We start from the raw sequence: 13,284 nt of genomic DNA, 5'->3' as shown, positions 1-13,284 counted from the left end.
TTCATGAGCGGGGGTAAGAGAGGATGCTCATACCAATGCTAAATGAAGTTTCTACTGATGTTCATTCTTTCTTTCTCATTCCTTTCAACACACACAGACACACAAACACACATATATATGTTCAATCTAAAACAGACTGCCTATGCACAGACCAGTGCTCATGTGCATGGCATTAAGTATCACTCAGTCTCTCTGGCCACATCCTGTTTGAGTGCTGCTTGGACACACGACTGAAATGTAAGGACATGGTGGCAATGAGCTGTGTACATGGAAAGGTGTGAAATTGTCCCATCATATCAAACCATGTCGAAATGTATGTAGCTGCCTGGTCTGCTTGTGAATAGTAATGAGTCAAATTCATCAACCCATAACCAGTAAATCTAAAACTGAGCTAGGAATAAAACTATCTCTCCTGCTATTTTTCTTTTTAAACAACAGTTCAACATGTCTCCACATGTGGTCTCTGTTAAGAAATTAAACAAGGACTGAACTATGCATTCAACCAATTCCCTTATCATCTGTTCTGGTACAAGCTATTTATTACAAGCATTTTATTTGGAAAAACAGGCATCTAAATTAAAACTTTTCACCCCCCTCTGGCCCTCCCTGGTGGTGCAGCGGGTTAAAGCACTGCCCTGAGAAGCTAAAGCCGCTTCCCCGTGAGTTCGATTCCCGCCTGTCCCGGAGGTGACCACATGGTGTAGCAGACCTCTCCTGACCCTCCCGCTGCTCCCCTCAGCAGTGCACTTCGTCAATCTGCCTGTTCTGTTCCCCACTCTGCCTCTGGTGAAGCCTCTCACTGCCCCTAAGCCTCTAGCTTGTACCCCAACTCTGTATGCACAAATAAATGAATCTTAAAAAACAAAAAACAAAAAAAAACCAAACAACTTTCCATCCCCAGCCAGGGAGCTGACACCCATGGTGCAGCAGACCTCTCCTGTCTCACCTGCTGTTCCCCTCAGCAGTGTCTTTCAGTTGATCTGACTGTTATGCTCCCTACTCGCTCTCTCTGATTAATCATCTTGATTTCCTCATCTCTGCACCCCAGTTCTTGTATGCATCAATAAATAAATCTTTTTTTTGTAAAAGGGGTTCTTCCCTGGTGGAGCATGGGTTAAAATGCAGCATTATGAAGTGATTTGCAGCCACTGCAGCATGAGTTCAATTCCCAGCCAGGGAGCTGACACACAAGGCACAGCAGACCTCTCCTGACCTGTTGGCTACTACCCTCAGTAGTGCATTTCAGTAGATCTGCCTGTTCTGCTCCCCACTCTGTCTCTGGTGAATCTCCTCACCCCCTGCACCTCTAGTCTACACCCAATTCTAGCACGCATAAATAAATAAATCTTTAAAAAATAAAAAAGGGAGCCCTCCCTGGTGGCGCAGCTGGTTAAAGCACAGCACTAAGAAGCTAAAGTCACTTCCGCATGAGTTCGATTCCTGACTGCCCCGGAGGTGACCACGTGGTGTGGCAGACCTCTCCTGACCCGCCCGCTGCTCCCCTCAGCAGTGTACTTCGTCTATCTGCCTGTTCTTCTCCCCACTCTGTCTCTGGTGAAACCTCTCACCGCCCTGCATCTCTGGCATGTACCCCAGTTCCGTATGCACAAATAAATCTTTTTTTAAAAAAGGAAGAGCCAAAATATTTGAAAGATATACATTGATGAATAACTTTTTATAGCATTATTGTGTGATTTATTTTCTAGATGGTTTCATTTTTGAACCTGAGTTAAATAGACAGGTTGATTTTTTTGAACCTGAATTAAATCATACTGGCAAACAGTTTTTCTATTTAGTATTCAGATAAACAGCAACGACATGGTGAATTTGTTCAGCATTATATTGGCCAAATCTCACATACATTTCCAAAGGGCAACCCGGGCTTTTAACATTCACTAATGAAATCACATTACAATCTCACTGCCACAGAACACTCCTTCAAAATAGGATGTCACAGCTCCAGAAACAACTTGTAAGCTTCTTTTATTTTAACAGTTGAGGCCACAGGGAAATAAGTGATGAGGGGGTGGGAGGAAGGAATACTTTAAAGCAAAAAAATCAAGCTATAATGGTGATTTTTGGAAAAAAGTCAATTATGACAAGCACATCTCTAACTATTCTTGTTATTTTTTTTTTTAAAGATTTATTTATTCATACAGAACTGGGGTACAGGCCAGAGGCTCAGGGGCGGTGAGAGGCTTCACCAGAGACAGATTTTAAAATAAATCAAGTAGCAACAGATTACAATTCCAGGCTGTAGACCAAAAACCAGAACATGCTCTACACAATGAAGGTAAGTGTTAGTATCTGCAATCGAGGCAAAGTGTTTTCTTCTAAATTCTTGCAAGGTCAGACATGTTGAGAAAATGTCCTATTTCCAGCTTTTTAGTACTTATTATTGGTATATTGAAAATAGTATAGAAAAAACATTTTATCGACTAAATGTGATAAGCTAAAAGCGGAAAGTTCATCACCCAGAGTAGTGTTAGTAAGTCACTGGAGATTTATGTAACAATTTTGTAAGAAGGGGTACAACTAATTCTTTGCCTTTTATCCTTTGGCAGAGATGATTTAACTAAGTCACCTCACATCTATAAGCATTCATACCTGTCCAAACTGTCTTAGTCATCTGTAGTGTCAACCCCCAAAGTAGTCTCTATCAAGCCCATCCAACATTAGCAAGCCCTCAGAGGCACTCATTCAAACAAAGCTAAGAAAAATACACCCCCTCCTCCTAAAATGGGCAAAAAGATAATCTGATCAAAAAGGCAGTTCGGGACACTTTCCACTTCTTTGGTCCCGAATTAGTTATGACACTTTGGGAAAGATATTGAAATAGTTACAAATATTAAAGAATCAGCAATTCCCTTTACAAACAGCTGTGTTCTCACTTTACCCTCTGCCTTCAACCCCTTCAGTCTCTACCACTTGGGATTCCTTATACCTGTCAATCATTTCCAAACCTTGCCAATAAAATAGGAAGAAACCTGAGACCAAAGAGAAAGATTGTTGGGCTTTCTCAATCTGATTTGATTCAGGGCTTTAACAAAATTATACTCCTTTATCACGATCTCTTTGTCTGAGGTTATTGACTGGAATATCCAGTCAGATCCAACAGGAGAGTACATGGCCTAACTCTGAGCGTCCGCCCAGCTTCTAGATTCAAGTTATCCATATGATTCAACTTAAAAAGTTTGTATTTTCAGGCCCTCCCTGGTGGCGCAGCGGGTTAAAGCACTGCACTGAGAAGCTAAAGCCACTTCTGCATGAGTTCGATTCCCGCCTGCCCAGGAAGTGACCACATGGTGTGGCAGACCTCTCCTGACCCGCCCGCTGCTCCCCTCAGCAGCGTACTTCGTAGATCTGCCTGTTCTGCTCCCCACTGTCTCTGGTGAAGCCTCCCGCCACCCCTGAGCCTCTGGCCTGTACCCCAGTTCTGTATGAAAAAAAAAAAGTTTGTATTTTCAGTAGATAAGCCCAAGGCTGGGGTATCACCAACTCTTTGATTTGCCTCATTATCAAAATGGTCTCCCTGATGCAGCAACAAAGTGTATGTCTTTCTCTATCCCACCAGATAAGCTCTCCCATTTCCTTTATTTAAACTGTAGTTTTAACAAACTGTTTTCTTACATTCCGAAAGAAAAGGGTATTCCTAGGTAGATAGCATCTGAATTGCTGACCAGCAGGTGAGAGCTAAGCAAGCTGGAGTCATCAAAAACCTCCAGATGCTTGTGTTGTAAGAGGATGGACATGCTAACCTTTTTCTACTACCCTTTCTACTCCCTGGTAACTCTGAATGAACACCTCTGCCCTTTGTCCAAGAGCAGGACGGTGGTGTTTCAAACATGAGTCTGCAGCCCTCTTCAACTTGTGGACAGATTAATCTACTTCTATCTCCTCAAACTCTGTTTCCTTTTACTGGCCAAGGGAAACTGAGACCGATTTGATACGATCACTTCTGCAAAAACATTGTCCCAATATTTATGTTCAAGGAATGAACTGTTGCAAAGAATAAAAGAACAACAAATAAAAATACATGGAAAGTCTAACCCATACCTGAGGGTTTCAAATCCTGGGAATAAGTGATATGTCTTTTTTTGCCTGGCACTAGAAAAAGGGGGAAAGGAAATTAAAGCAAAACTCTGATATCTGGAAGCTGGGCAGACAGTCAGAGTTAGGCCATGTACTTTCCTGTTGTATATGACTGGAAATTCCAGTCAACAACCTCAGACAATGAGATCGTGAGGAAGGAGTATAATTTTGTAAAAGCAAGAACACCCACAAAATAGCCAAACCTCTCTAGACTAAAATGAATGGACAAGATCTTTGACCAATTACAATTTATCATCACTCTAGCATTACAGATAAAAAGCTTATTGAAATACTCAGTTGTGGACTGTTCTTGCTTTCTGACAGCATCTAATCTAAAAAGATCCCCTATTTCCTTAAATCTTCCTCTAAATCACCCAAACTTAAGCACCAATACTTAGAGAAGTCCTTTCCAGCCTTCTCTCTGAGATGTCTCATGGTTTTCCACATGGTGTATTCGTCCTCCTTTTAGTTAATAAGTCAAACTTGTCTATATGCCATGCCTGGTGATCTGTGGCTAAAGGGAGACCACAGAAAACTCACCCCTCTCTTTCTGCCAAAGATCTCTCCGGAGTAGACCTGTTCCTCCTTGGCTGAGATGCCAGTTGAATGGGCTTCCTCCTTAAGACCCTTGCCTACAAGGGAAAGAAGAAGAGCCAGCCTCACAGCCCCTCCTCCAGGTCTCAAATATGGCCTAAGCCACCCATCTCTGGTTCATTTCACTTCTTGTATCAAATACCTCTTACTTGCTCATCTCTTACATTACCATTCATTTCAAATCACAAATAAGCATCCCTAACCTCTCAGACTGTTTCAAGTAGCCCAACTATTATGCCAGGACCTGATTCACTCTTCTGCCAGAACATGCTTTCTTTATTTCCTCTATCCCTCATCAACCCACCTGATCTCAGCTTTTATGAATGCCATTTAGGTGCTAAGCTAGTCCCTCATAGCATCAAACACAATCTACCCAGCAATTCTACATAAGGGGAAATCTGAGGTCCAGAGTTTGCTATAGTGGGTAAATCTTTGTCTTATGCCTCAGACAAGGGGATCTCTCTCTCTCTTTCTTACTCATTCACACACACACACACAGAGACACACTCCACACACCGACTTCCCAACAGCTTGAAATTCTCTCCAGTTTTTGAATTTCCTAACAGATACTCAACGGTGCCGACTGTTTTGCCTGTGCTTTAATCTTACAGCACCAGCAGGTAAAGAGAGAGAATGCTTAAAGTGCTTTCCTGTTTCAAAAATTCTTGTGTCAAAAGTTGCTAGAATAGAGTTACAGACAGTCCCCCCTTCTTGCCACATCCCAGCAGGACCTAGACTGAAACCACTCTTCTGTCATACTGCCTGGTGGTTGGAAGTTGTTACAGAATCTTCTTTGTTACTGTTTGGAATCAGGCATGGGAAGGCAGTGGGTTGCAAAGTGCCATGATGTTAATTGGTTATGTTGTAAGACATGAGTCTGGAAGTTACTAAGGCTTTATCCATTAATGAATTTCAGGGCCCAGAGGACAAAGCCTCTTTCCCAGGGGCCTTTATCAGGCATCTGTAGCACCATAATCTTAGAACTTGCTTTGGGGGGGGTTGCCAGGGGCGGCCGGTTTTTTTTTTTTTCTTTTTTCAAGATCCATGATGTACAGTTCTATCTTATTGACAGAACAAGAAAATCTGAACTTAAAGCTGGCAGGGACTATGGGTAGGGAATCAAAGATTAGAATTAAAGAAGAACTATATGAGGTTGGATATGTGAGGAAGAGGATGGTTGCATGTGAGGGGTAAATATTGAGGTAGACTCTCCAGATTTCCTAACACCAAGTTAATGTGGTAGTGGCATAATGGTAATCCTCAGGGAAAGAGGAGGTTTAAGGTTCTCCATCCCACCCAAGAAAGGGTAGAGCAGAGCAGGGAGGAGAAATTAGAGAAGACTGTTAGAAGGAATGAAGGAGGTCAAGAGAAAGATCTGGGGGAGGCACATAGTTCAGAGACAGGTAAAGAAGTTGTGCATAATTAAGAGACAAGAAAGAGAAAGACTGTAGTCTTTTCAGCTTAGGAATTGTACCAGGGGTTTGGGGGACAAAGAAGGAAATGTCTGAAACAGACCTTGGTGAAAGACCCATGGGGAGGTTGACAATGGCAGCCTTTTCCTGACATGTATTTTGATTTTGCTCCTTTCATCCCAGACTTGCCTGGCCCCTTCTGCCCCTTTCCTAAGGATCCCCTGCCAGAAGATACCTTAGAATTTTGGCAAGCTTTTGGGCCTTAGTGGTCCTGCTTTGGGCCAACCCTATTTGGCTAGGCATTTACCCATGAGGTAACAAGTATTTGATTTGGATACTATAGTCTTTCTCTTTCTTGTCTCTTAATTATGCACTACTTTTTTTGAAGTTATTTCCTCATGAAAGTCTTAGCGCAAGTGTATGTTTTATCTTGATGCAGCCGATAGAAAAAACTATTTAGAGAGTGCAGGTTTGGGGGTTCTGGACTACTTCTCATCCTGCCCCATAACAGATTGGAATAACTGCGCTTTATTAATTTTAATATGTTTCATAGCACTTAACACACTCTTACTCATAGTAATTACTCAACAGGTAAGTATTAAATTGAACCTAGTCCACCTCAATAATTTGCTGATTTCATCTAGATGTAGTCATATAATGAAGGAAAACAAAATTAGTACAGATAGCTGGGAGTAGAACTTATATTTGATGTCACATATTGAAGTACAAGCAAAGTACAGTGTCTAGAAAAAAGCGAGCACCAAACATTCTTGTTTCATGTCTAAACTATTCATTGAAGCATTTAAATTTTGTATTGAGCTAGATTTAAATTCTGAATCCATCTTTCCTTAACTATATTATCTGAGTAAGTTATTTCACTTTTCTGAGGCTCAATTCCTTCATCTTTCAGCTGGAATGGCAACAGTACTTTGTGACTATTAAGCAATGTATACATATAAAATAGCTAACATAGCATTTAATAGCTAGCACTCAATAGATCTCTTTATTAATAGCATTATTAATCTCATCGCCATCATCATTTACAATCTAAATTAATTCAGGATTAATTTGTTTGCAAGGATGCATTCTCCTTAAAAATTCTGACAGGTGGTTTAACTGAAATTTTTTAACCAAAAAGAAAAAAAAAAACCCTGGAATTTAATAAACTTCCACAAATTAGGGAAGGACTTGACTCAAGTTGCATACCTTCTTTTTAAGAATGTGTGAATTTTGTGGGGGTGAGGTGTAAAAGCTGGAACTTGAAAAATAAATTAAAAATAGGTCTTTGAGAAATAAAAATCTGTGTCTTTTGGCATCACTAAAATGTAGAAAATACATCTGCAGTATTTGGAACCAGTAACCAGACTGAAAGCTATGTTACCTAAATCTTGGCTGAATTTAGTTTCCCTAAAAGCCACCCACACCTTCAAACACTGTTTTCTAAATGCATGTGCCCAGAGTTTTGTTAACCCATATCTTAGTCATAATAAAAAAATTATTGAGCAATTAGTCAAATACTGGATCTTAGAATCTGCAAAGATCTTGGAGATAATATAGCTCAAACTCCTTGTTTTGAAGAAGAAAATACTGAAAGTCCATAGGAGTCTTAAATTGTCTAGTAATTGCTCCTGTGGCAAAGGAAATTTTCATTTCATCTTTTAGTGTTAACATAGAACCTTCTAAATAAGCACCTTTGGCACAATAACAAAATGGAAATGGAAGAAAATTCTTCATGGGCTTCACCACTTGGTGAGAAGAGAGATTCTCCATACTTCTTGGGGAAACCAATGTTCTTTCACTGACTTTTTGGGAGGTGAACAAATTTCCTTTGCAAGAACCACCCAAGAGATAACAATATCCCTTTCTTATGGGCCTTATACAGAGAGCTAAAAAATGTCAAAACAAAATATTAACATCCCACTCAAAACACAGGCTTTTCTGATTAACTTAAAAGAAGGTATTCCAGATACTAATTTTCACCTGAAAATGCTAACAGCACAAATGTGATAATTTAGATACATTTACAAATTGTTTGAAAGTAAATGCATAATCTTGGGGGGGGGAGTCAATTGTACCATTGTCTTTTGTTCTACTTGTTAAATTCATTTTTTCCCATTTTGCTTTCTTTTTGCAATGATACAGCTCTATTACTTCAGATATATCAAACAGAGGCAAGTGAGAAGTTCTGAATTATAGGAGGTGGCTGAGAACAGTTTTCAAAATTAATTCCATGGGCTGATAATAAGCATTATCTGCAAAACAATGAAATATTTGGAGAACACTGTATTAGTTCAATTCACACAAGATTTTTTCTTAAAATACTAGTTAGAGGAATTACACAAATGTGCATTAAGAATCTTTTATGAGAATTTTGTAGATTTTTAATGTTTAGCCCTTTCCTAACTTATTTGATTTTTTCCCTACAAATCCTGTTTAGTAATCTGTAAGTAACCACAAAATAGTTTGACTTTTAACTTGAAAAGTCCTAAACTGGCCAATGTGCTACAAGAGAGAAAATAAGAGTCACTTATTCCTTGAGTAGATTTTTCTTCTCGACTTCCCAAGAGCTATTCCCCACACAGGTAAAATCAGGACCAAATGCCACATTATATGGAAATGTCATACTATATGGAAATACATGTTTCCTTTAGCACAGAGATACAGAGCAGAAGGTAGAGGTGGCAGAGTTGATGGGGAATAGGAACTCTTTTCATGCCCAATATATAACTGTTAGAAGTAGAGCTCTTTATCGAAGATGTTGACAAAATGGAGAAAACTGGGGTCTAAGCCCTACCACCTCCCACCCTCACCCTGCCCCATGTTCTTCATACCTCTTCCCCCACCTTTAGTATGCCCTCATGGACTCCTCACATCTGGAGATTCTGTGGAATAAATTTTAAAACAACACATGCTTTTGTGTATATAACTCTCTCCTATTTAATTATTTAAGAGAGATGATAAGTTGTTTCCTAGAGTAATTAATATTTGTAAAAGGTGCTGTTACTAAACAAAAAACTTTCTTGTTCCAATGAATACTTTGAAGAAATTAGCTGAGCATAGACTTAGAGCCATGATAGAGGTGAATAGTTTGGTGAATCTGGAAGAAAGTTTAAAGATTCCAAGGCAACATGTGGGGGAGGAAGAAAAGAGATGAGAAAAGATCAAGGAGAAGGAGGTGGGGGTGGAGAAGATTCTGTCAGAGGACTTGAAACATATGAAAAGTGGTATAAGTGCCATCAGAAGACAATATTCTAGACCAGAAGATTTATAACTGCAGGTAAGTCTAAAATCATCAACAGAATTATGATTATAAAATGTCCCCTGTCTTTTCAGATTATAAGTAAGACATTGATTTAAAAAATCAGTGAAACTGACTAAGAAGAAAGTTTTGCATTTCAGTTTATGGAGAGTGGAACATGGATAGGTCACACAGGACAACCATATGTAAGATGACACAATGCAAAAACAACAATAGCTCATACCATAGGAGTACAAGAAATCTAGATCTTAGCAGAAATCCTAGGGAAGGCCTTGTGTTTGCATAGGGAGCACACTGAGGAGTTGGGAATCTCTAGCTTAAGGAGCAGAGAGCTCTCAGCTAACATCTAAGAAACAGAAGGAAGTTAATGATGTTGCTTGGAGAAACCTTTCCATGTCTATGACCTGTGGCTTTCACTGACCAAAATACCAACCATCCCCAAATGATTTGGTCTGTATTGCCAATGAGTTGACCACCTCCACTTGCATGCCTCACTACCACTTTAAATTTACCACATCCTATTGTATCTTCCACGCTTCTTCCCTGAGTCCCTGTCCTTGTCTCTTGACTCTGTGATGCCTTCATCACCCATTCTTCTTCTCAGGAAAAGACTTTATCCTTAATTCTTTTCTCCCATTCACATTATAAAAATCATCCTCATTTTCACTATGACATATGTCTCCTTCTATGTTTTTTCACTTCCTCAGTTTAGCCAATATTGGCTTGCTAAAATAGCTCCAAGCACCTCTGAAACACTCTCTCTCCACTCCATCTATCCTCATGCTGAGCCAATTACTTTATTTACAGTACATATCTGAGTAAGTCACTCTATTGCCAAGTGTCATATTCTAGCATTCCAGGATCACAAGATGAAGTTTTCTGGCTAACAGCTTTCTTGGAGGTGTGTTCCTGCTCCACTACAAGCCTCCTTGTCCTACCATTCCCCACCAAATATGTCATGCTATAAAGCTACCCATGTTTATGTCCCCTCCAGATCTCCTTCTCCTTTTCTTGTCTTTATTGACAAAGACCTTGAGTAGAGGCTAAAGATATGCTGTCCCCATACTGTAATTTAAAATATTAATTGAAATTAGGTTAAAAAGTCTGATTGGTGTTGTTTTAAATGTTTGCATTTTTAAATACTTTAACACCAAAGAATCAATAACATGTACAGTTCTACACAACATCCCGAGGGGAAACAGTCACAAAGACCTTTGGTGACTTGTCAAATTACACCTTGTAGGTAAATCCACTCTTCAGTTATGGGTGGACTCACCCAATGGAATGCCCATTCTCTGGAGACTGACTCTGCATGGTATAATGTAAAGGAAAATGGGATTATTGCTTTGTTTCATCACTCATTGTCCAAGTGGTCTTAGACAAAATATTTCACTTCTCTCAGCCCCAGTTATTAGCTGTTAAACAACATCTAGTTCTCAGAGTATGCAAAAAGTCTCTGTAAATGGCAGGAAAAAAGGCTTTGTAATCTATGAAGTGTTATACAAATGTGGAAAGAAGTGTTATGAAAAGAAAATTGGACATGAAGGCAAAATACAGGATACTATGGGTTGATCTGTGACCTACAGAAATATATATTGAAGCCCTAATTCTCTATAACTATATCCTTATTTAGAAATTGGACATTTGTAGGTATGATTGGGCCCTAATCCAATGTGTCTGGGGTCCTTAAGTGAAAAGATGATGGAGACACACAGGGAGAATTTGTGTGAACACGGAGGCAGAAGTAGGGTGGTACGATCTCTAACTATCACCAGAAACAAGGGACTCACAGGCATGGGAAAGATTCTCCCTCAAAACCCTCAAAAATAATCAATCCAGTTGACAGCTTGATTCAGACTTGTAGCCTCCGGGACTGAGAGATAATAAATTTGTTTTAAACTCTCCAATTTGTAATTCTTTGTTATGGCAGCCCTAGGAAATAGCAACCATCAAAATAAATTTTAATTTCATCACTAACTAGTTCTATGAATTTGAGTTAATGACCTAAACTTTCCCCTGATATCTTCCACTTACCTCTCTGTGATGGTTTCTCTGAGGCCACTGGCCACCCCTTTGACCACAGTGCTAGCTTTGGGGGTCAGCACCACCTGAGATATAAAAAACGAGCCCTTCTTTCTTCTCTCGGTGATAGACGCCTGAAGAAACTGGATCAGTTTTTCCGGGTCTGTGGTGTTGGCCCATGGTGCTGGCATCATCTGCCCGGGCCAGAGAAAGGGCACTTCCAGAGCCACTGGACTGTGATAGAAGACCAGGACTTGGTAGTCCTTCTCCCAAAGGTACTTTAGACTAACTTCCTGGGCAAAAATCGCTGGGCACATTTTATTTCCATAGATATCTTTTAGCATCTGAACCAGTTTTTCATGGTGGTATTTCTGCATCCCATAAAAGTGGTTAAAGTCCAAGAATACAACCTCCTTACGGTGATCTGTGAGAAACGCATTGATCTCCTCAAGGCCTTCATTGACCTTGGCACTGAACAAACCATGAGCAAAGTAGAGTTCGTTGTCGGGGTCTCTGGGTTTAGTGGAAATGCGAAGATCAAAATAACGAATCCCGGCTCCTAGCTGACCAGTAAAGTTCATCGTTTGAGTGGCTAGCCATTTCCGCATCAGCTTTTTGGCCACAGTTCCAAACACAGAGACAAAATTCTGGACAGTTTCTGGCTGTTCAGGCCCAACTGGAGAGGCTTCGTCAATGTAGAAGCTGAAGGAATCATGAGACCCTAGGAGAATAACAGGATATAATGTAACTATATTCCATTCCTTTGTCTGCCCCAGCTACTTCCACTATTCACATTTCTCCCTCAAAGGAAATACAAGGCAACATTTACATTGTTCATTCTCATGTCTTGGGAAGGAACTTCTTATAACCTACTAAGAATACACAGAGCACCTGAACAGATCAAGTTAATGATAAAATAAGAAAAATCCCCTCTGAGCAATATTTGAGAATTTGAACACTCATCTGTTTTGCATGGTCAAAAATTTAATGCAGTCATTAGGATTGGATTTCTCCAGGTGGCATAACTGATCATTCATGAACTAGGATTTCTGTGGACTTGCCAGTTTCTAAGTATTAATACTTTGTCTACAACTTGCCTTTTCATTATTTTGGGCTGGTTTTAAACTCGGTGAGTTGTCCCCCCCCCCTTTTAAAGATTTATTTATTTATGCATACAGAATTAGGGTACAGGCCAGAGGAATGGGGATAGTGAGAGGATACACCAAAGACAGAGTGAGGAGCAGAACAGGCAGACTGATGAAGTACACAGCTGAGGGGAGCAGTGGGCAAGACAGGAGAGGTCTGCTGCACCATGTGGGTCACCTCCCTGGCCAGGGTTGAACTCGTGCTAAAGCGACTAAAGCTAGCTTCCTAGTGCTGTGCTTTAACCCCTTATGCCACTGGGGAGGGCGGGTGCTTGGTGAGTTTATTTTCAATGAATAAAGAAACCCTTTCTCACATGATTGGTATAGTAATTGTTACTTCCTACATTTTGGAAAGCACTAAAGGTCACAGGGACAAAAGAAGGCAGATATAAGGAAGAGGACAGTCTATGCGGATACACTTAGCATTCTTCCTGAGAACTCAGTGAGGACAAGTACTTTTGACATTTTAAATAAACATTTTTTTCTGACAAGCTAACAAAAACGAAAGCATTTAAAACTTAACTAATAAACTATTTTCCTCTCCAACAATGAAAGCTCTCTTTGGAATTGGTTTCCCTACTTAGCAGAATTTTGTCCTGGGAAGAACAAGGAAAGTCTATTTCATTATTTTATTTTTGGCAGCTACAAATATCAAAACTCCGGAAATGGAGCAATGAACATGTGTATGATTTGCCTCTAAGTACAGAGAGCCATTTAAACTATTATTGATGCAAACAAAGGAAAATTATTTCAAGCTCTA

General features: G+C 40.0%; 1 protein-coding gene across 1 annotated transcript in view; it reads right to left on the bottom strand.

Annotated features, from left to right (window-relative positions):
* PLCXD3 (phosphatidylinositol-specific phospholipase C, X domain containing 3) overlaps positions 1 to 13,284 on the bottom strand; it is a 128,905-nt gene that overhangs the window by 41,013 nt on the left and 74,608 nt on the right. The window contains exon 2 of the mRNA XM_004678349.2: positions 11,392 to 12,100. Within this exon, the coding sequence (XP_004678406.1) occupies positions 11,392 to 12,100 (709 nt within the window). The remainder of the gene's footprint in view (positions 1 to 11,391; positions 12,101 to 13,284) is intronic.

Source organism: Condylura cristata, unplaced genomic scaffold, assembly GCF_000260355.1.
Source record: "Condylura cristata isolate star-nosed mole 26May11 unplaced genomic scaffold, ConCri1.0 scaffold00007, whole genome shotgun sequence".
Taxonomy (NCBI): Eukaryota; Metazoa; Chordata; class Mammalia; order Eulipotyphla; family Talpidae; genus Condylura; species Condylura cristata.
The sequence above is the reverse complement of the archived record's forward strand: the minus strand, read 5'-3'. Positions and strand labels throughout refer to the sequence as shown.